A 19720-nucleotide genomic window follows, 5' to 3' on the forward strand; every position below is an offset into this window, starting at 1 on the left:
ACTAACATTCAGGAAGGGAATCAAAAATACACTTAGGAAAGTGGTCTCTCCTCCCCTCCCTCCCAGTTTTGCTCCTTCCTATCAAGACCTGGACATCTCTCACTCCAACATGCCCCCAGTCCCCCCATACTCTCAGCAAAGGGCAAGGCACCTGTGCTAGAACAGAGTTGGGTTGAATGTGTCAGAAAAAATGGGACTTACATGACTTTTCTGATGCCTGTGGCAGTTTTTGTAACCCCACCTATTTGTTTAATCCCATCCACCAGTTTTTCAGGAGAGGGACTCATTCTGAACTTGTCAAAGGTGAAATGTGTCTTGAATGTGGTTGAGAATTGCATCAGGGAAAACTGTGGGAGGGGAAAAAAACCTTGAGATCAGTCTCTGAAAATATCTTGGGGAACAGGATGGTGAGATTAGGGGGGAGAGAGAGAGAGAGAGAGAGAGAGAGAGAGAGAGAGAGAGAGAGAGAGAGAGAGAGAGAGAGTGTATATCAGGAAAGACTTCCAGTAGAAGTTGGGATTTTAGTTGGGCCTAAAAGGAATCCAGGCAGAGAATGAGGGAACATTGGAGGCATGAGGGACAGTCAGAGAAAATTCCTGGAGCTGACAGATGTAGTATCTTTTTCATAAAATAGCAAGGCCAGTGTCACTGGATATGTATTAGATGAATACATGGTAGAAGTAAGGTATAAGAATTAAAAGATAGGAGGAAGTTAGGTTCTATAGGACTTTGAATTTAACCCCTCCCCCCAAAAAAAGGAACTTCGAATTTGATCCTGGAAGTAGTCATTAAAAATTTGTTGAGTAGGGGAATGGCATAGTGGGACTTGTGATTTAGAAGAATCACTTTGGTTGCTGAATAGAGGGATGAATTGAAGTGGAGAAAAATTTGGAGCAGGCAGACTCATCAACAGGTTGTTGCAATAGTCCAGGAATGAAGTAATAGGTCCTATACCAGAATGGTAAAAGTGTTGGACAATAGAAGAGGTTGTATTTGAGAGATGTTGCAAAAGAGAACTCAATATAATTTGGCAAAAGTTTGGCTGGCATGGGGATAAAAGATAGTGAAGAGTGGAGGATGACACCTAAGTTGTAAGCCTAAAGGATTGGGAAGATAGTATTGTCCTCAACAGTAATAGGAGAAGTATGGGGTTGGGGAGAGAGCATTTAGGGGGATAGATAATTATAGATAATTAGATTTTTGTTGTGTTGGTGTCTATTGGATATCCAGTTTGAGATTACTGAAAGGCAACTGGAGATGTGAAAATGGAGGTCAGAAGAGAGTTTAGGGTAGTATAGTTAGATTTGAGAAGTAATTAAATCCATGGGAGTTGATGAGATCCTAAGGAGAGTAGTATGGGCAGAACACCTATGATTAGAGGATGATCTGAATGAAGATCCAGCAAAGGAGATGGAGAAGTGGTCTGATTGGTTCTCTTCCCCAAGACCTGATTTGGGGAGTATGTATCAGCAGTGATCATCTACATGATGCTAGTAACTGAATGGAAACTTGAAAAGAAAGGTCTTCCCACATGTCTCAATACTTTCCTACATATTATGCTCCCTAATTTGTGCCCCTGGGTTTACCTTCATATAGTCAAATACAGATAATCTGACCTAACCTGTGTGGTAGGTTTTTCAAACTGGCTCATCACAGCTTTCACAAAGTTTTCCATTTTCCGGAAGTCATTTCTAGAAATGCTGCCAGAGCCATCAATCAGGAAAGCAATATCAGTTTTTTGTATGGGGCACTCTGAAAGAGAAAATATCAAATGAGATAACATTTGTATCCCTTAAAATGACAAATAAAAGCACACTATCATTGTTACCATCATCTTTGTTATCATGCCCATTTCACTAGGACTGCCCCCTTCCCAGCCGGGTGGCAAGTGTATAGAGTAATGGGTTTGGAATCAGTAAGACCCGAGTTGAAATTCAGCCTCTGACACAAACTATGTTACCCTGGGCAAGTCCCTTAACTTTCTTTGTCTCAGTTTTATCACTTTGTAAGGTAATCTGGGGAAGAAAAAGGAAATCACTCCATTATCTTTGCCAAAAGAAATCCATAAAAAAACTGGGATCATGAAGAATAGGACACATTCAATAACAACAATAACAATACCTACTTCCCCTCATTCACACTAGCACTAGAATACATTCTCCTAGTCCTTCTAATTCCTTAGCAGAAAAAATATAGGATTGTAGATGGTGGAGGTCTTCAACCCCTACATTTTACAGATAAAGCAAAAGTCCCAAAGGAAATCACTTATTCATGATTTCTTAGGTAATATAAGAGCTATGCTTTTAAACGTAGCTTCTCTAACACCAAATCTAGCCCACTTTTCCATTTTAACTTCTTCTTTCTTTCAGGTTTCCTCTTCTCCCTACCAATAATGAGGTTTCCTATAAATATCCAGACTCTATTCCTGTAACTTCCCTTTTCAATTTCAAGGTCCTTTCCACATATCTAAATATAGGACCCTGCTCCTTTCTCTGTTCCTTGCCTCTTCTCAAAGCAGGATTAGTCCTTCAACTCTTTCCAAAGCACAAGAGAAGCCCTCTCATGACAGTGGGAAGGGTCTTTCTTTTTCTTCAAGACCCCAACATGTGTCAAAAACTGGCTAGATAATTCCGGATATGAAAAACAAAGGGAAATAGTCTTTTCCCCCAAAGAGCATTCCCAAGGGCCTCCTTGACATTGGAAGGAATGACCTCTAAGTTAGGAGGTATATAAGGAAGGAAAATATTCTAAGTCAAGAAATTATCCTCTATAGTCTGACTTGTATTGTAAATAGTGGTGATGGGACCAAGCTTGACCACCTAGAATGGCATGTCCTCATCAGGGAGGGGTCTTACAGGGAAGGCAGAATTGAAGTAGCTCAAAGGAAACCTGACATATATAAGTTTAGAGTACCCACCCTAGGTGCTCACATGGACTATTTGTGTCCAACCTGTAGCAGAGCATGCCAAGCTCATATTGATCTGATCAGTCACAATTGGACACGCATTTGTCTCACACATAATGATGTCATTTTGGTCTTTTTTGATAACAGACAAGAACCAAGATAGTGGTGATGGGACCAAGCTTGTCAAGTACTCTGATTGATTGATTCTCCTAAATTTGATTGTATACCTTGCCATAGTTGAATGTCAAACTCAAAAGTAACTTAATCTTGTCAGTCTGTGACATGTATATTAAGCATGAATGTCAAGACCTATAGAATGATGGGATGACCTTTAAGCTTCCTTCAAACTTTAGATCTATGATCTGTTGCTCACGAAAGGTGGATGAAGATCCACTTTCCAACTCTCCATCTGGATCAGCAGGATGTTACTGCAATAGTTTGCCTCACTTCCTTCCCATGCTTATAAACACACATATTCTCTAATCTAGCTGCATGCCTCTCCAAGGAGATCAAATCAGTCAATATTTAGGGAAACTAATTTAGATTATTCACTGGAAAGTCAACTGCTGAAGCTGAAGCTTAAATATTTTGGCCACATAACAAGAAGATGGAACTTATTAGATTTTGATGGGAAAGATTGAAGGCAAAAGGAAAAGAGGACTTCAGAGGAGATATTGTAGAGATAGGGAAATATTGAATGTGAACTTGGACAGAATTGGAGAGACAGTGGAGAATAGGAGGATCTGCCATGCTTATGTGGGGTCATGAAGAGTCAGACATGAACTGAATAACAACACTATTACTATCAGATGCTGCCCAGTTCATTCAAATTATGGAAGATTCTGGTGAAATTTAACTAGTCTTATACTCTATCTCCACAGTCTCCTTTATCCAAAATGATGATCTTCATATAATCTATATTCCAGTCAAACTGGTCTTCTTGTTCTAGGTCTAGGTTCCAAATTTGACCTCCTGTTCTGTCATCTAGACAGGAAGACCTGAATTCAAATCCTCAGAGAATTCTGAGCCTCAGAGAATTACTAGCAAGTGTGATCCTATGCAAGTCACTTAACCGCTGTTTGTCTCAATTTCCTCAACTGTAAAATGGGGATCGATTTAATACCTACCTCATAAGATTGTTGTGAGGATCAAATGAGGTAATATCTTTTCTTTTAGGTTTTGTTTTGTTTTTTGCAAGGCAAATGGGGTTAAGTGGTTTGCCCAAGGCCACACAGCTAGGTAATTATTAAGTGTCTGTGGCTGAATTTGAACTCAGGTATTCCTAACTCCAGGGCTGGTGCTCTATCCACTGTACCACCTAGCTGCCCCAAATGAGGTAATATTTGCAAAACCCTTGGACTATAGTCACTGCTTAATAAATGCCTATTCCCTCCTTCCTCTCTCTTTTCTCTTGGAAAGCATCTTCCATTTACACCATACATATCTTGTTTGCATATCATTCTTTCTTTGTATGCTGTCTCCTCCATTAGAATAGGAGCTCATTTTTGCCTGTCTCCCAAGCCTTTAGCATAGGATCTGATACAATAATGGCTTAATGAATGTTTATTGACTGACTACATAGGACTCCTCATATAAGATATTCCCTCCCTCTTCTCTATGCCTTTGTAGACTCTCTCCCCTTTGCCTAGAATATTCTCTCTCATCTCTGCCTCTTAGGTGACCTCAGTTTAGGTACCCCCTCCTATCTGAGACCTAGACCTATTACCTGGTTTGGTAATACACTTTCCCTTCCTCTGATATAACAGTTTTCATTTTGTCTATAATATTTACTTATCTTATTTACATGTTTCTCCTCAATAGAATATAAGCTCCTTGAAGAAAAGGGCTATCTTGTTTTTTGTCATTTGTCCTCAGCACTTAACACAGAGTGTTGGGTATTAAGTTGTTATTTTTTTCCTTCATTCTTTTTTTTTTTTTTTAGTTTTTGCAAGGCAATGGGGTTAAGTGGCTTTCCCAAGGCCACACAGCTAGGCAATTATTAAGTGTCTGAGGTTGGATTTGAACTCAGGTACTCCTGTCTCCAGGGCTGGTGCTTTATCCACTGCGCCACCTAACCCTCCTTTTTCCTTCATTCTTGAAGAAGACCATGACATCACATTGCTGATGCCATGATATGCACATAAATTGAATTTCAGTGAGAGGAGTGCTATGCTAAGTCATCAGCCTCATTTTTTCCTCCAGAGTCATCTGAGTTCAGTGGTCAGCTATAGGATGACAGAGATGGCCCTGGATGTGAGGCAATCAGGATTAAATGACTTGCCCAAGATCACACAACTAGTAAGTGTCCAAGATTGGAATTGAGTTTAGATCCTTCTGATTCCAGGATCAGGACTCTATCCATTGTACCACCTAGCTGCGCTAGGTATATAGTAGGAGCTTAATGCTTGTCCTATAAATTAATAATCAGAGTATTTTCCCCATTCCTTTCCTCTTCAAAAGAATCCCTGCTCATATTTTTCACAAAGGAATCTTATCTAGCCTCCACTAGTCACTTACCTTGTAGGGCTGGTGGGAACTTCTGATTTTGCTGCAGATTTGAATTCAACACAAAACAGAAACCTTTCATATAAGTGTTCATCCCACAGGTTTGATGTACTGTGGGTCCACAGGTCTAAGGAGCCAAAGGAAAAAATTGAGGTTGTATTGAGTCCCAGGGGGTTTCACCTGAGCTCTAACCCAAGACTCCCACTTTCTTCCTCATAGTGATATTGTTTCTTCCAACACCAACTTCTTCCTTACCTTCAGGGCCCCATTACCCTCCTGTGACTCAGACCAACTTACCAGAATCTGTGAAGGGTTTGTACCAGCTGTTAGAGAGAGCCCCAGGGACATGTTCACTGCCTCTAGAGGAACTAAAGAGACATAGACATGTTTGATCAGACACCAATAGAGAGCATGGGGCTGAAAGGGGCTGCCTCCTTGGCCTACTCAGGTCAAGATAGTATATACTACATGAACAAGCACAATAGATTTGGAGCAGTTCTAAGATGAGAGTGATCTTAAACAAGTTACTTAATCCTTCTGGATCTCAGTTTTCTCAAATATGAAATGAGAGGACTGGACTAGAAGTCCTTTCCATCTCTTTAAATCTATGATCCTGTCTTCCTGAAAAATATGTGGAGTCTGGGAAATCAAAGTAAAAACAGTAAGCAGAACCAAGAGAATGTGTATACAGTAATAGCAATATTGTTTTGAGAAAAACCTTGAGGACATAAATCATTTTGATAATTATTTTGACAATTAAAAATATTCAAATCAGTTACAAAAGACATATGAAAGAAAACTATCTGCAACCCAGAGATAGAACTGATGTATAGTATGTATAGTGTATAAATAGAACAGAAGTATGTATAGAATGATTTTTATATATAAAGTTATCTCTTCCACATTGCAACTTTCCCCATCATGGTTCTGCTATATTGTGGGTTGGCACTAAGAAATTAAATGGGAATGGGGGGGGGGAGTTTTTAGAGGTTACAGATGACACACAAAGGCCAACAGAGAACAGAGAGTCTGTCACCAAATACTTAATCTGAATTTTACAATGAGGTACTATAAACATCCCATAAGAGAAAAAGGAAAAATTCAGACTTCTCTGATACAAAGAGAAAACCAAAAATTTTACATGGATTTTCCAGAGTGAGGGGGCATTAAATCCCTAACCCCCCTGATATGGAAGAGATAATTATATGTACATATTTGTGTCTAATATAGGGTGAGTTGAGGAGATGAGGGGAAAAAAAGAAATTTACATGATAACTTTATTATACATTTAAAAGGAATAGTTAGTTGTACATAATAGATTTATTTCCTTGTCAATCATCTTTGTTATACTATTTTATAGAAATGCCCATTTTATTCCATAAATTAAAAATAAAATAATGAGAAAAAAAAGAAAGACCTAGGTGGGGGATGTGGACTGGGGACAGGGAGTCAGATCAATACAAGCTCAGAATGCAACAGGGTCAGCTATAGGATGACAGAGATGGCAACAGGGCTTGGAGGCTGATGAATTAAATGATGGAAAGCAGAAACTCTGATTTTGGGATGGCTAGGTGGCACAGTGGATAGAGCACTTGGCCCTGGAGACAGGAGTACCTGAGTTCAAATCTGACCTCAGACACTTAATATTACCTAGCTGTGTGGCCTTGGGCAAGCCACTTAACCCCCTTTGCCTTGCAAAAAAAAAGCCTGATTTCCAGTAGAACTTCAAGTCTCTGAAACAGAACCAAGACTGAAGAAGAAGAAGACAGCTATGTTAAGAGCTAGGAGCAGAAAACAGGATCCAGGGCAGGGCATGATCTGTGGACAGTCTTTACTCACTCTGCATGGGGATGGTGCTACAATGTCCGATGCCATATTCACAGTTGTAGAGTTGCCCTGTTTGGTTAGGGGATGTCCTCTCCAAGGGGGCTCCTACCACCAGGCTGTGGGGAGAAGTGGAAACTGGGTGCTTATCAAAGAGAGGAAAAAGTCACAGAAAAATTCTCATTATTGGAGGAGGAAGCTATATCACCCTGAGAGAAATGGGGACATCAGAGAAGAATATTTGCATATTTAAGAGGGGAGAATTCCTTGAAATTCCTAGTATCATTTTGAGAATGTTCCCAATTCCAGTAGAGACAAAAGGCTGCTTGTGACTTTCTCTTACATCCCAGAATAAAAGAAAACTTTTGAAAGAAGAGAAGGGGAAAATGGGAAGAACAAGTATATAGGACCTTCTATGAGCCAAGCACTTTTTAATGATGATTTCATTTGATCATCAGAATTATCCTACAAGAATTATCTTAGCTTCAATTATTTTCCCCAATTTACAGTTAAGGAAACTGAGGCAAATAGACCTAAGTAATGTGCTCAGGGTCATGCATCTAATAAGTGTCTGAGGCTGGATTTGAACTGAAATCTTCCTGATTCCAGTCCCAGCATTCTACACACTGGAACCCCACCCACCCAGGTGTTCTATTTGAGCCAGACCTGTGGTAGAGCATTCTGAGCTTGTATTGGTCTGACTCACTGTAATTTGTCTCTAACATAGGGATGTCATTTTGGTCTTCTTCAATAATGAAGGACAAGAACTAGACAAACACCTTCAGATTGCACTGTACCCTATCCTTACCGAGAACCCTCAAACAGGGCCACAGTATGTCCAAATCCAGCTCCATCTGACTTGAAAGTTGCAGGATAGTCTGTGTCCAGGTTGAAGCCATGAGAAGAGGCCAAAGCTGAAGGGAGGAAGGTAAAATGGTTAAGTCAATAAACAGGTATTTAGCACTGTCCTAAATGACATCCTAAAGAAAGTCAGAAGACAATCTCTGCTCTCAAGGAGCTTATAGTCCAATGGGAGAAACAACATGAAAACAATTTAGTTACAAACAGGAAATGCTGGAAATAATCAACAGATAGAAGTTACCAGAGTTAAGTGGCATTGGGAGAGACTTTCTATAGAAGGAAGGATTTTTATCTGGAACTTGAAGTAAGCCAAGAGGTAAAAATAGGAAAGGAGAGCAGGCATGGGGGGATGATAGGGGACAGTCAATGAAAATGCTCAGAGTGGGGAGATGAAGTCTCTTGTTGAAGGAATAGTAAGTAAATCAGGGAGGAATTAATTTTCTTGATTCTTATTCAGTCAGCTACTCAACCCCCCAAAACCACTAAATATCTACTAAGACACTTTGCTAGGTTTCAAAGGATTGGGATTTGTGTAGCTTATGTAATTTACCTAGGAAAATGGCTTGTCCAAAAATAACTATTGGATGGTACATTATATAACTTCTGTTGATGTTTGGTCCTTTCATTCTCAAAAGAAGGCCATGACATCAAAGATGAATGATGCCATGACCAGCACCTGAATTGGATTTGAAAAAGGGAGTGCTGTGCTAAATCACCAGCCTCAGTTTCTCCTCCAGAGCCATCTGAGTCCAGTGGCCAGGGATGGACCAGGATGACTGGAGATAGCCCTGTATATGAGGAAATCAGGGTTAAAAAGCTTGTTCAAGGTCCTACAGGTAATAAGTATCAAGTATCTGAGGCTGGGTTTGAACTCAGGTCTTTCTAATTCCAGGGCTGATGCTCTATCCAATGCACCACCTAACTGCCCACATAACTGTGAATGTGTATGTGTGTGTGTGTGTGTGTGTGTGTGTGTGTGTGTGTGTGTATGGCTTGTACTGTGGTCTGCATTGGAGGAATTTCCATATTCATGAACCTGAAATTCTCTTATGTGAGCATAATCTAACTTGATTCGATCTTTCCTTCTGCATAGTAGTCTAAAATCCAGTTCTGTGTCCATACCATGACCCTGGTCTCTTCAGTTCCTTCCCAGACTAAACACTCCAGTACTAGTTACTCTCTTCCCACTTCCCCAACTTGACCCCTTGGTGAACCAGTTCAACCCTACCCTTTCCTGTTCTTGAGTCTTTGCTACCTTATCACATCATTGATCTTGCTCTACTGATCCTCAGCCTTTACATCACTCCCACCACCTGCTACTTTTGTTCACACACAGCTCAAAAAAATGAAAAAAAAAAATAAAATCTTTATGACTGTGTGCACAACAAACTGGTCACATAACTTCAACTAGGCCCTCCTATCAGGGCAATTCTTTTCCCCTCCTTAATTGAATTCCTATCTAAATCATTATGATGACTTTTCCAAACTTTTTCATTCTTCCTCAAATCTTCTATGGCTTCCTCATTCCCCGGCCTTTTCAGCTGAGAATTTTGCCTCATGTTTTACTGAAAAAAATTGAGGCCACTCATGAGAGCTCTTCTTTTCTCCTCATCTCATATTATCTGTATGCCTTCTGTCACTGTCTCCTTCTTCCTTGTCTGTCTAATGAGGTAGTCAAGAAACATGCACAAGTGATCCCATTCCTCTCCACCTTCTTCAGAAAATTGCTCCCCTTTTCATTCCCACTCTCTTCTACTGGCTGCTTCCCCACTATCTGAAAATATACCCAAGTCTTTCTCATACTTAACCTTCCTTAATTCGTCATCTCACTTTTTATCTCACAGCTTTCCTCTCTTTCATGGCTAAATTTCCTGAGAAGGCTCTCTCCAGTAGGTACCTCCACTTCTGTACATCTCATTGTCTGGATGCTGACCTCCATCATTCAACCAAAAGGATGTCCTTCACAATTATTAACAATCTTATAATTGTCAAATCCAGTGACTTTTTCCTCAATCCTCAGTCTTATTTCTCTACAGTTTTTGACACTATTGATCATTCTCTTCTTGATGTTTTCTTCTTATGTTTTCATAACATCACTCTCTCTCTCTTCTTACCTATATACTGAATCATCAGTTTCCTTTTCTGGATATTCTTCTAGGTCAGGAATAGGGAACCTTTTTTGTACCAAGGGTAATTTGAATATTTAAAATATCATTTGTGGGTTATATGTGGTCAAACATTTAATTAATTCATCCCTCAAAAACTCTCAGATTTGTTCTCCACCTCTGTTCCAGGTCATGCTTGTTAACTATGGGCATTTCACAGGGCTCTGTATTGGGTTCTCTTCTTGCTCTAAATAGATTTCACTTGGAGATCTTCTTAGCCCTTCTGGATCCAATTATCCCCTTTATGCTGATATCTCTATCTCAGTTTCTCTGTGTGTCTGTCACTATCTGATTTATTGCTAAGACCTGTTGATTTTACCTTCATCTTATCTCTTACTTCTGCCCTTCTCTCTTCTGACATTGCTACTCATACGTAGAGGTACTCATCACTTCATACCTTGGCTATTGCAATTGCCTGCAGGTCTCCCTGCCACAAGTTTCTCCTCACTCCAGTCAGACTTCCACCTGGCAACTGAAGTCATCTTCCTAAAATGCAAGCCTGACCATGTCACACACACCCTTCATTCACACAATAAAACTCCATTGGCTCCCTATCTCCCTCAGGAGCAAATAAAAAATCTTATATAATTTTCAGTCATTCAACTTTCCAGTCTTCAGCCTGCTCCCCACCTCCCCCAATTCTGAAACCCAGTGACACTGGTCTCAAACAAGATATTAGAAGGGGGTGGTGTGGTAGGAAGAGCATTTTTTATCAGCTGTCTTCCATACCTGGATCATCTTCTTCCTCTTTTCTACCTTCCTTCAATTCCAAGTTAAAATTCCACCTTCTACAATTGCAGAGGTGGGGAGTTTATTTTCTGCCAAGGGTCATTTAGATATTTATAGTATCTCTCATGAGCCATACAAAAATTATCAACTTAAAATTAGCCTGCTATATTTGGTTAAACATTTAATTAATCCCTAAAAAGCTCCTACATTTATTGAATTTCAAGGCCCTCCTGTGGTTGCTGTGGCAGCAAAAACTTTTGGCTAAACTGGAAACCTTTCCTAATACCCCTAAAGGCTAGCATCTTCCCTCTGTTGATTATTTCCATTTTATCCTATAGTTGTTTGTCCTTCATTCTTTTTTTTTAGGTTTTTGCAAGGCAAACAGGGTTAAGTGGCTTGCCCAAGGCCACACAGATAGCTAATTATTAAGTGTCTGAGGCTGGATTTGAACCCAGGTACTCCTGACTCCAAGCCAGTGCTTTATCTACTGTGCCACCTAGCCGCCCCTGTCTTGCTTTCTTTGCATGCTCCTATCTTCTGATTTTAAGTCAAGTACACTATCTACTATGCCAGCCTTGAAAGAAAGATGGTGGCATGGAGGCCTGAATTCCCAGAAGCTCTTCCCCAGAATACTGCATAAGCTGTAAAATTATGACTGTAATCAAATTCTAGAGTGGCAGAACCCACAGAAAGACAGAGTAAAATAATTTTCTGGCCCAAAACAACTTGGAAGATTCATGGGAAAGGTCTATTCCACCAGGACTGGGCAGAAAGAGCCACAACAAAGTCCAGGCCTTGAAGCACTAGAGCAAACCAGCTCCAACCTTTCAGGAACAGCCTGTGAGGCACCTAGGTCCCTGGGAGTACCCATGTCCATGGCAGCATGAGAGGATTTCCAGACCTCTCAGACCAGGGATCATCAAGGACAACTTGGAAGGTCAGTGGAAAGGAAAACAGTTATAGCAGAGTGTACATGGAGCCCAGGCCAATGCAGGCCTCAGGGCATCCCCAAGGGAAACTGTGCAGCCATTTAGCAACTGGTTCCAGATGAAACCCACAGACTGAAAAGGTTTCTCTCCTAACCCTGAAGCAGGACTCTGCTACTTTGCCCCTACTCAGATCCAGATCACAGTCTGGGCCCCTATACTACTATAGTCCCACAGGGATGCTCCTCACAGCTTCATGACAGAGAGGAATGCTTGCCATCATCCACAGACCAGAGCACAGGCCAGGAGAGCAGTCACAATCTCTTATAAGAGCTTGAAGGAATTTAAGGTCCCTGAGGGGGGTATCCCAAAAACACTCAAAAATTTTGGAAATGCATTAAAATTAGGTCATGGGCTGGGAAATGGGCAAACAACAATAGAAAAAAAAATCTGACCATAGACAATTACTTTGGTTTGAAGAAGGATCAAAATATACACTCAAAAGATGACAAAGTCAAAGCTTCTGTATCCAAAACCTCCAAGAAAAATCGGAATTGCTCTCAAGCTATGGAAGAACTCAAAATAGTCCTTGAAAATCAAGTAAGGGAAGTGGAGGAAAAACTGGAAAGAGGAATTAGAGCAATGTAGAAAAATCATGAAAACTCTGAAAATCAGTTTGGAGGCTGAAGGATATACCAAAAATACTGAAGAAAATAACATCTTAAAAACCAGTTTAGGTTAAGTGGAAAAAGCAGTCCAAAAGGTCAATGATGAGAAGAATGCTTTAAAAAAGTAGAACTGGTCAGAGGAAAAGGATATTAAAAAAGCTCTCTGAAGAAAATAATTCCTTCAAATGTAGAATGGAGCTAAAGGAAGCTGATGATTTTGTGAGAAATCAAGAAATGATAAAAACAAAGCCAAAAGAATGAAAAACTGGTAGAAAATGTGAAATATCTCATTGGAAAAACAACTGACCTGGAAAACAGATCCAGAAGAGATAATTAAAAAAATTATTGGGCTTCCTGAAAGTCATGACCAGGAAAAGAGAGCCAAGTTTCATTTTTTCAAGAAATTCCCCAGAAAAATTGCCCTGATAGCCTAGAAGCAAAGTCTAAAATAGAAATTAAGGGAATCTACCAATCACCTCCTGAAAGAGATCCCCAAATAAAAACTCCCAGGAATATTATAGTCAAATTCTAGAACTCCCAAGTCAAAGAGAAAATATTACAAGCAGCCAGAAAGAAACAATTCAATTAACTTGACACTACAGTCAGGAGTACACAGGACTTAGCAGCTTCTACATTAAGGGTTTGTAAGGGATTGGAATTCTAGAAGGCAAAAAAAGCTTGGATTATATCTGAGAATCAACTACCAAGCAAAACCAAACATTCTCTTTCAGAGGAAAAGATGGACACTTAAGGAAATGGGGAACTTTCAAACTTTGCCATTGAAGTGAACAGAACTGAACAGAAAGTTTGATCTTCAAGTTCAAGACTTGGGTGAAGCATAGAGAAGGTGAATGGTAAGGGCAAGTTATAAGGGATTTAATGATGTTGAACTGCTTGTATTCCTACATGGGAAGAAGATACTGATAACTCATATGAACTTTCTCATTTATTAGAACGGTTAGAAGGAGCATATATAAACAAGACCCAGGAGGGAGCTGAATTATATTAAAAGAAGGGAGTCAATGGGTGAAAAAAGAATGTACTAGGAGAGAAAAGGAAAGGAGAGGTAGAATCGGCTAAGATATTTCACATAAAAGAGTCAAGAAAAAGCTTTTGCAAGTGGAAAGGTGGAGGGGCTGGGAGGGAGAGGGAGCAAACCTTCATTCTCATCAAAAGTGGCTCAGAGAGAAAATAACACACACTCAGTAGGGTATAGAAATCTATCTTACCCTAGAGGAAAAAGGAGAGGAAAGGGATGGGAGAAAGGGACGGGGAGGGGAGATGTAGCAGATAGAAGAGAGGGAAGATCATGGAAGAGGATAGTCAAATATAACACAAAAGGAGGGGCAGGGTGAAAGGAGAGAGAGAGAATAGAATAAATGGGAGTGGGGAGAAACAGAATGGAGGGAAATTGTTAACAATAGTAACTGTGGGGAAAAAAATATTGAACCAACTTCTCTGATGGATTTATGATAAAAATGCAACCCATCCTAGAGACAGAATCAGAGATATCTGATTACAAACTGAAGAATGTTTTCTTTTCCCCTCTTGATTTTTCTTGAGGTTTCTCTATCATTTTGGGTGAGGGTAGATTATGTTTACTTTCACATCAAGATTATTATATTAATATGAAAATAAATAAATCATAAAATAAAAAGAAAGTTAGACTTGGGTGTGTGAATTTTATTCAGGAGATGATACTGAAAGTTTTTGAGAAGAGTAGACAGAACAGTGCTATTAGAAACACAAGTCTGGCATCAGTATGTTTGATTAATTAGAAAGGGGTCAGGGATAACAGTTTGTAGATTTAGCAACAGTGTAGGTAAAAGGTAATGAGATTGACCTAGGAAAGGTCAATGGGAATAGAAAGGAGGAAAAATTAGCAAGAGATTTTTCAAATATAGAATCAATAGAATTTGGCAACTAATTTTTTTTAGGTTTTTGCAAGGCAAATGGGGTTAAGTGGCTTGCCCAAGGCCACACGGCTAGGTAATTATTAAGTGTCTGAGCTCAGATTTGAACTCCTGACTCCAGGGCTGGTGCTCTATCCACTGTGCCACCTAGCCACCCCGGGCAACTAATTTTCTATCGGAGAGAGGAAGAATCAAAGGTGTCTCTGATTTTTGTGACAAGGAGATTGAGGAAGAGGTTTTATTACTAACAAAAATGAAGTTCTTAAGAGGAACAGGTTTGGGGAAAAGTGATAAAGTGTCATGGGAACAACCAGATGAAGATGCTGTTGTAAATGCAGGTTTGAAACTCAGAAGAGGTCACATGAGTGACCATTTAAGTCATAGGTATGAAGGAGATGGATAAAAAGGGGGGAGGGAGGGAGAGGGGAGAGAGAGAGAGAGAGAGAGAGAGAGAGAGAGAGAGAGAGAGAGAGAGAGAGAGAGAGGAAGGAAGGGAAGGAAGGGGAGGAAGAGGGGAAGGAAGGGAGGGTGGGGGAGTGAGAAGGGACAAAGTACAGAACCTTGGGGAGCTTTCATAATTAATGAATGGATGGATAATGCAGAATCACAAAGGGAACCTGAAAGGCATAATCAGTCTGTTTCTTATTTCAACATGGGATAGGCATCATAAGTTATCTAGTTAAAGCAACTAGGTAGCAATGTAGACAATGAACAGGACCTAGAATCAGGAAGTTGTTTCCATTGTTTTTGGGTTGTTTCCGTCTCTTCACCACCCCGTTTGGGTTTGTCTTAGCAAAAATACTGGAATAGATTGCCATTTCTTTCTCCAGCTCATTTTATAGATGAGGAAACTGAGGCAATTTGAACACAAGAAGATGAGTCTTTCTAATTCCAAGCTTGGAATTCTAGCCATGGTGCCACCTACCTGCCCCACTGGAGTTAGGAAGATTCAAATTAAAATCCTATCTCTCACATGAGGTTTGTGAATGAAAACAAGTCACAACTTCTATTAGCTTCATTTTTTTTTCACCAGTAAAAGAAGGGTAATAATAATACCTACCTCTTAGAATTGTTACCAAAATAGATTAGAAAAAAATAGCTATATATCTTAAAGCTATATAAATATTAGCTATTGTTATATCACAAAACATTATATCTTTTTTCTTCTTCCTTGGTCTCTAAGAAAAATAATGTGACTGGAAGTATATGATGAAAATGTCTCTGGAAAAGTGAGCTGAAATACTCATTTTTCTCTGTCTTTAGGATCACAAAGTTTACCTACATTATCTATTTTGAAACTCAGTCCTGTGACGTAGAACTATAAGCATCATTAATACTTTAAAGATGTTTCCAACTAAGTCCATTGTTGGAAAAGAGTTGGGGAGAGGATTGGTTAACTAATTGTCAAATGCTGCCCAGGGGTGGAGAATGAGAACTGAGAACTCCATTGATTCCCTTGATTAGGTTACCAAGAAAATTGATTCAATCCAGTAAAGGGGAGGAAATCCGATGGTAGGGAAAGAGAAGGAAGTGAGAAGAAAGAGAAGAAAGTTGATTCAGTCCACCATTGGGAAAGAAGTTTAATTAAAAGAAGTTAGCATGCAGTGGGTGAAGTATAATCTGCAAAAGACAAGATAAAGGGTGAAGGGCTTACATGAAATGATGACATAAGGGGGGCAACAAATAGGAGGGAAAGTGGCTCTTTTTCTTGTTTTTTGGGGATTGAAAGGAAATATGCATAATTTCAGATGTCTTTTGTTCTGGATGTGGATCATGACATCAGGAAGGTGAATGGAATATTTCCAATAAAAACCATTTAAGGGTTAATATTCCTAGTGAAGTCCTCTCAGGGTTAAGAATCATTAAAACAAAGACAGACTATTCTTAGAAGAAAGAGGGAGAGAGACCTTGCATTCTAAGCCTCCCTTTGTGGGGGAAACAGTGGACTATTTCTAGAGACCTTGCAGATTTTAGTTAGTCACTTATTTGATGATAAAACTATCTTTACTGGGGAGAACAGGAGACTGTTCTCAGGGGAAAACCCTGCATTCCAAAGGAGCTCATAAACCTCTTGTTAAATGATAAGTGCTAAAAATAAGAAGATAGTAGATTTTCTTAGATCTTGCATATTCAGACATTAATTCATTTAGATAGACAACAAAGGATCATTAGAAATCTTCTTCTGATATCCTCTGATATCCAGATTGCACCATCTGGATGGTGAGGTAATAGTCTATGAAAACATTTTATTCTTTTTATTACAGGGTAGATTTCTTTGCATAAAGTTTTAGCTCTGGAAAACCTTAGCCAATCAAGTTAGAAGAGAGAGGAGAGGGGGCCCTAGGGAGGGGGGTATCATGTTAGGCCATATAATCCTGATTGACTGTAAACTGGGGACAACTCCTTGATCTTCACTACCTTTGTGCCCTTTTCTCAAGAAAAGCCAAAATAAACTTTTTTTTTCTTTTGCTCAGAGGAGTCTATATTTAAGTGGATTTTTATCCCACACAAAGGTAATACCGTGACATACAAGTGAATTGCATTTAAATAAAGGAGAGGGCTGTGCAAAGTCACTAGCCTCACTCTGGAGACTAGTGGATCTAGCTGGAATTATCTGGGTCCAATGACAAGTTATAGAAGCAGATGACTGAAGATGGCCCCAAAGGTAGTAGGAGACTGGACTTTTTAAGCTGAGGTCTTTCCCAGGTCTCAAGTCTAACTGAAGTAACACTCATTCAGTGATTAAGTCTAAGTAAGAAATGTGACAAAGAATGACTTCTAGTACAGTGGTAAAAAAAAAATCAATCTGGGAGGGGAAACCTCCCAGGGTTTCTGGTCAAAACAGAAATAATTGCTATTTACATTCACTCTGAGCTAATTAGGAACCAAACAAAGACCAAGCTTGGTCTGGGACTTATTATTGGACAATCTAATGAGAGCCAGAGTGATTTGGGTTTAGGGCATAATCCTAAAGAAATAAATCTAGTCTGTATCTTTTTTTTTTTGCTTTTTTGTAAGGTAATGGGATAAAGTGACTTACTTGCCCAGATTCTCCAAACTCCTAACTCCAGGGCCAGTGTATGACACTTGTATGTCATGGTATTACTTGTGTGGGATAAAAATCCACTTAAAAAAATATAGACTCCTCTGAGCAAAAAAAAAAAGTTTGTTTTGGCTTTTCTTGAGAAAAGGGTACACTCCCAAGTCTCACAAAGGTAGTGAAGATCAAAGAGCTGTCCCAAATTGAATTGACAGTCAAGCAAGATTATATGGCCTAACACGATTCCCCCCTCCCTATCCATTGCATCTCCAACATATCTTTCAAGGTTTTGGAGTTGAGATAGAGGGGAAGGAACAAGAAGGGTCTAAAGAAATGAGAAAGAGAAGTCAGGGTCTTTTCCTTTCAGTCATAACTGCCTTAGAAGTCTTGTCTCCCATTCTCAAATGTCCCTTCATATTTCTTTTTATTGCTTCCTACATGTCTCAGCCTTTTCCAGAAACCATTGATAGTCCCAGAGAGTAAGTTATCACATTGGTATTTGGTTGCTTTGGCACCCTAATTCTTCTCACCAATCATCTTTCCCTTACCTACTTTCAATTCTTTCAAGCAAAATACTACAGGATCAGAGTAGGATAATTCAAAGACATATTCAATTCTAGAAGTTTTCAATTTTTTTTCAATTTTGTTTAGACTAGGCTTCTCTGAAATGTGTTTACACAGGCAGCATTTCTCCTTTTATATAGTTCTTGAGCAGTTCCAAATTTGAGCATCAATTACCAAATTCATACTTTATCCTAAGTAGGAACTAGATGTCCAGAATTTCACATACCAGCTAGCTCTCACTTTCAAATTGACTGATCCTTCTCAACCCTCCCTCCTTCCAAACTAAGTTACCCACACAATGGAGCATCCCTCACCCATTAGCAGGACAAGTGCTGCAAACTCCATGGACAGAAGGCTGAGGGGAGTTGTAGGTCTCCAATCTTCATCCAAGTCCCAGCTGATTTAGACATCAGTGGCCAGCCACAGAAATAGAGGAAGAGAAGTGTTCTTGTAGACCAATAGCCAGGGAGGGAAGTTCTTAATGACTCATAGATAGAGGCGGGGAAGGAATTGCCAAAAATAGAAACAACTGAAAGAACTTCCAATCAATCTCCTCAATCAATCCTCCTCCAATCAATCCCTTCAAAGAGGAAATTTCTTACTTAGATCTTCTCCTGTGAGTTCGACTGATAGCATTTGAATAAAGCCCTAGGTTCCCTCCTCACAGCAAAAACAAAAGTAAGTGTTTAGGGTTATGGTCTTCAATTATAGCTTCTGAAGTGGCACAATGGAAATAGAGAGTGCTCTGCTTGTATGAGTTCAAATCCAGCCTCAGATACTTACCAGCTGTATGACCCTAAGCAAGTCACCTAACCCTTGGCAAAGATACCAGAGTGGTTTTTCATTTCCTTCTCCAGCTCATTTTTACAGATGAGAAAACTGTGGCAAGCAGGGTTAAGTGACTTATTCAGAATCACATAGCTAGTAAAGGTCTGGGTTGAATTTGAACTCAGGAAGATGATCCTTCCTGACTCCAGACCCAGCACTTTATCCACTGAACCACTTAACTGTCCAAAAACAACTCTAAATAAATAAAAATAAAAAGTTATTAGTAGGAAAGGGAAAGTTTGACTAGAAAACTTAAAGGAAATACATCAACCCCAATCCTTTGCTCTAAGTCTTTGACCTTATTATGCTAGTGTTGGAGAGTCATTTGGAAATTTATGTGAATATTCTAATGGAATGGAGGGTGTGGACAAAAGAGAGGAAGAATGAAGTGTGGAAAATTGAAGACTTGGTGACTGAATAGAAAATGTTACCAAAGTCTCATTACAACACAACTGACAGTAACACATTTACATAACCCTTTAATGCTTCTCAGCACATTTTCCTCACAATGATTCTATGAATTTAGACAAAAGGAATGGGATGTGAACTTGGGGCATGACTTGTATATTGAGTTAAATTGTTCATATTTTGAAGGGATGTAGAATTTTGTTTATAGTTCATATTTTACCCTTTGTCTAGAAGTGAAGATAGATGTATTCTATTAATGAAGGGATTATGGACTTCTAGCACCTCCTACCTGCCAGATCAGGTGAATTTCTGATTGACTAAAATAAATCTAGAATTAAAAAAAAAGATCAATAATTTGACTCAGAGAGTCTAGGTAGATTTTGT

At 39.4% G+C, this 19720-nt stretch overlaps 2 protein-coding genes across 2 annotated transcripts in view; both read right to left on the bottom strand.

Annotated features, from left to right (window-relative positions):
• The window catches only part of LOC141502441 (integrin alpha-D-like), a 39782-nt gene extending 21224 nt beyond the window's left edge, over window positions 1-18558 (bottom strand). The window contains exons 1-7 of the mRNA XM_074207188.1: window positions 18415-18558; window positions 8043-8148; window positions 7250-7353; window positions 5708-5778; window positions 5423-5537; window positions 1622-1752; window positions 202-347 (exon numbers count right to left, since the gene is read on the bottom strand). Coding sequence (XP_074063289.1) covers window positions 202-347; window positions 1622-1752; window positions 5423-5537; window positions 5708-5778; window positions 7250-7353; window positions 8043-8148; window positions 18415-18445 — 704 coding nt within the window. The 5' untranslated portion in view covers window positions 18446-18558. The remainder of the gene's footprint in view (window positions 1-201; window positions 348-1621; window positions 1753-5422; window positions 5538-5707; window positions 5779-7249; window positions 7354-8042; window positions 8149-18414) is intronic.
• Window positions 8071-19720, bottom strand: part of LOC141502440 (integrin alpha-M-like) — a 64412-nt gene continuing 52762 nt past the window's right edge. Inside the window, exon 31 of the mRNA XM_074207187.1 lies at window positions 8071-8148. The gene's annotated coding sequence lies outside the window, so the exon portion shown is untranslated. The remainder of the gene's footprint in view (window positions 8149-19720) is intronic.

The sequence above is a fragment of the Macrotis lagotis genome, chromosome X (genome assembly GCF_037893015.1).
Source record: "Macrotis lagotis isolate mMagLag1 chromosome X, bilby.v1.9.chrom.fasta, whole genome shotgun sequence".
NCBI classification, from domain to species: Eukaryota; Metazoa; Chordata; class Mammalia; order Peramelemorphia; family Peramelidae; genus Macrotis; species Macrotis lagotis.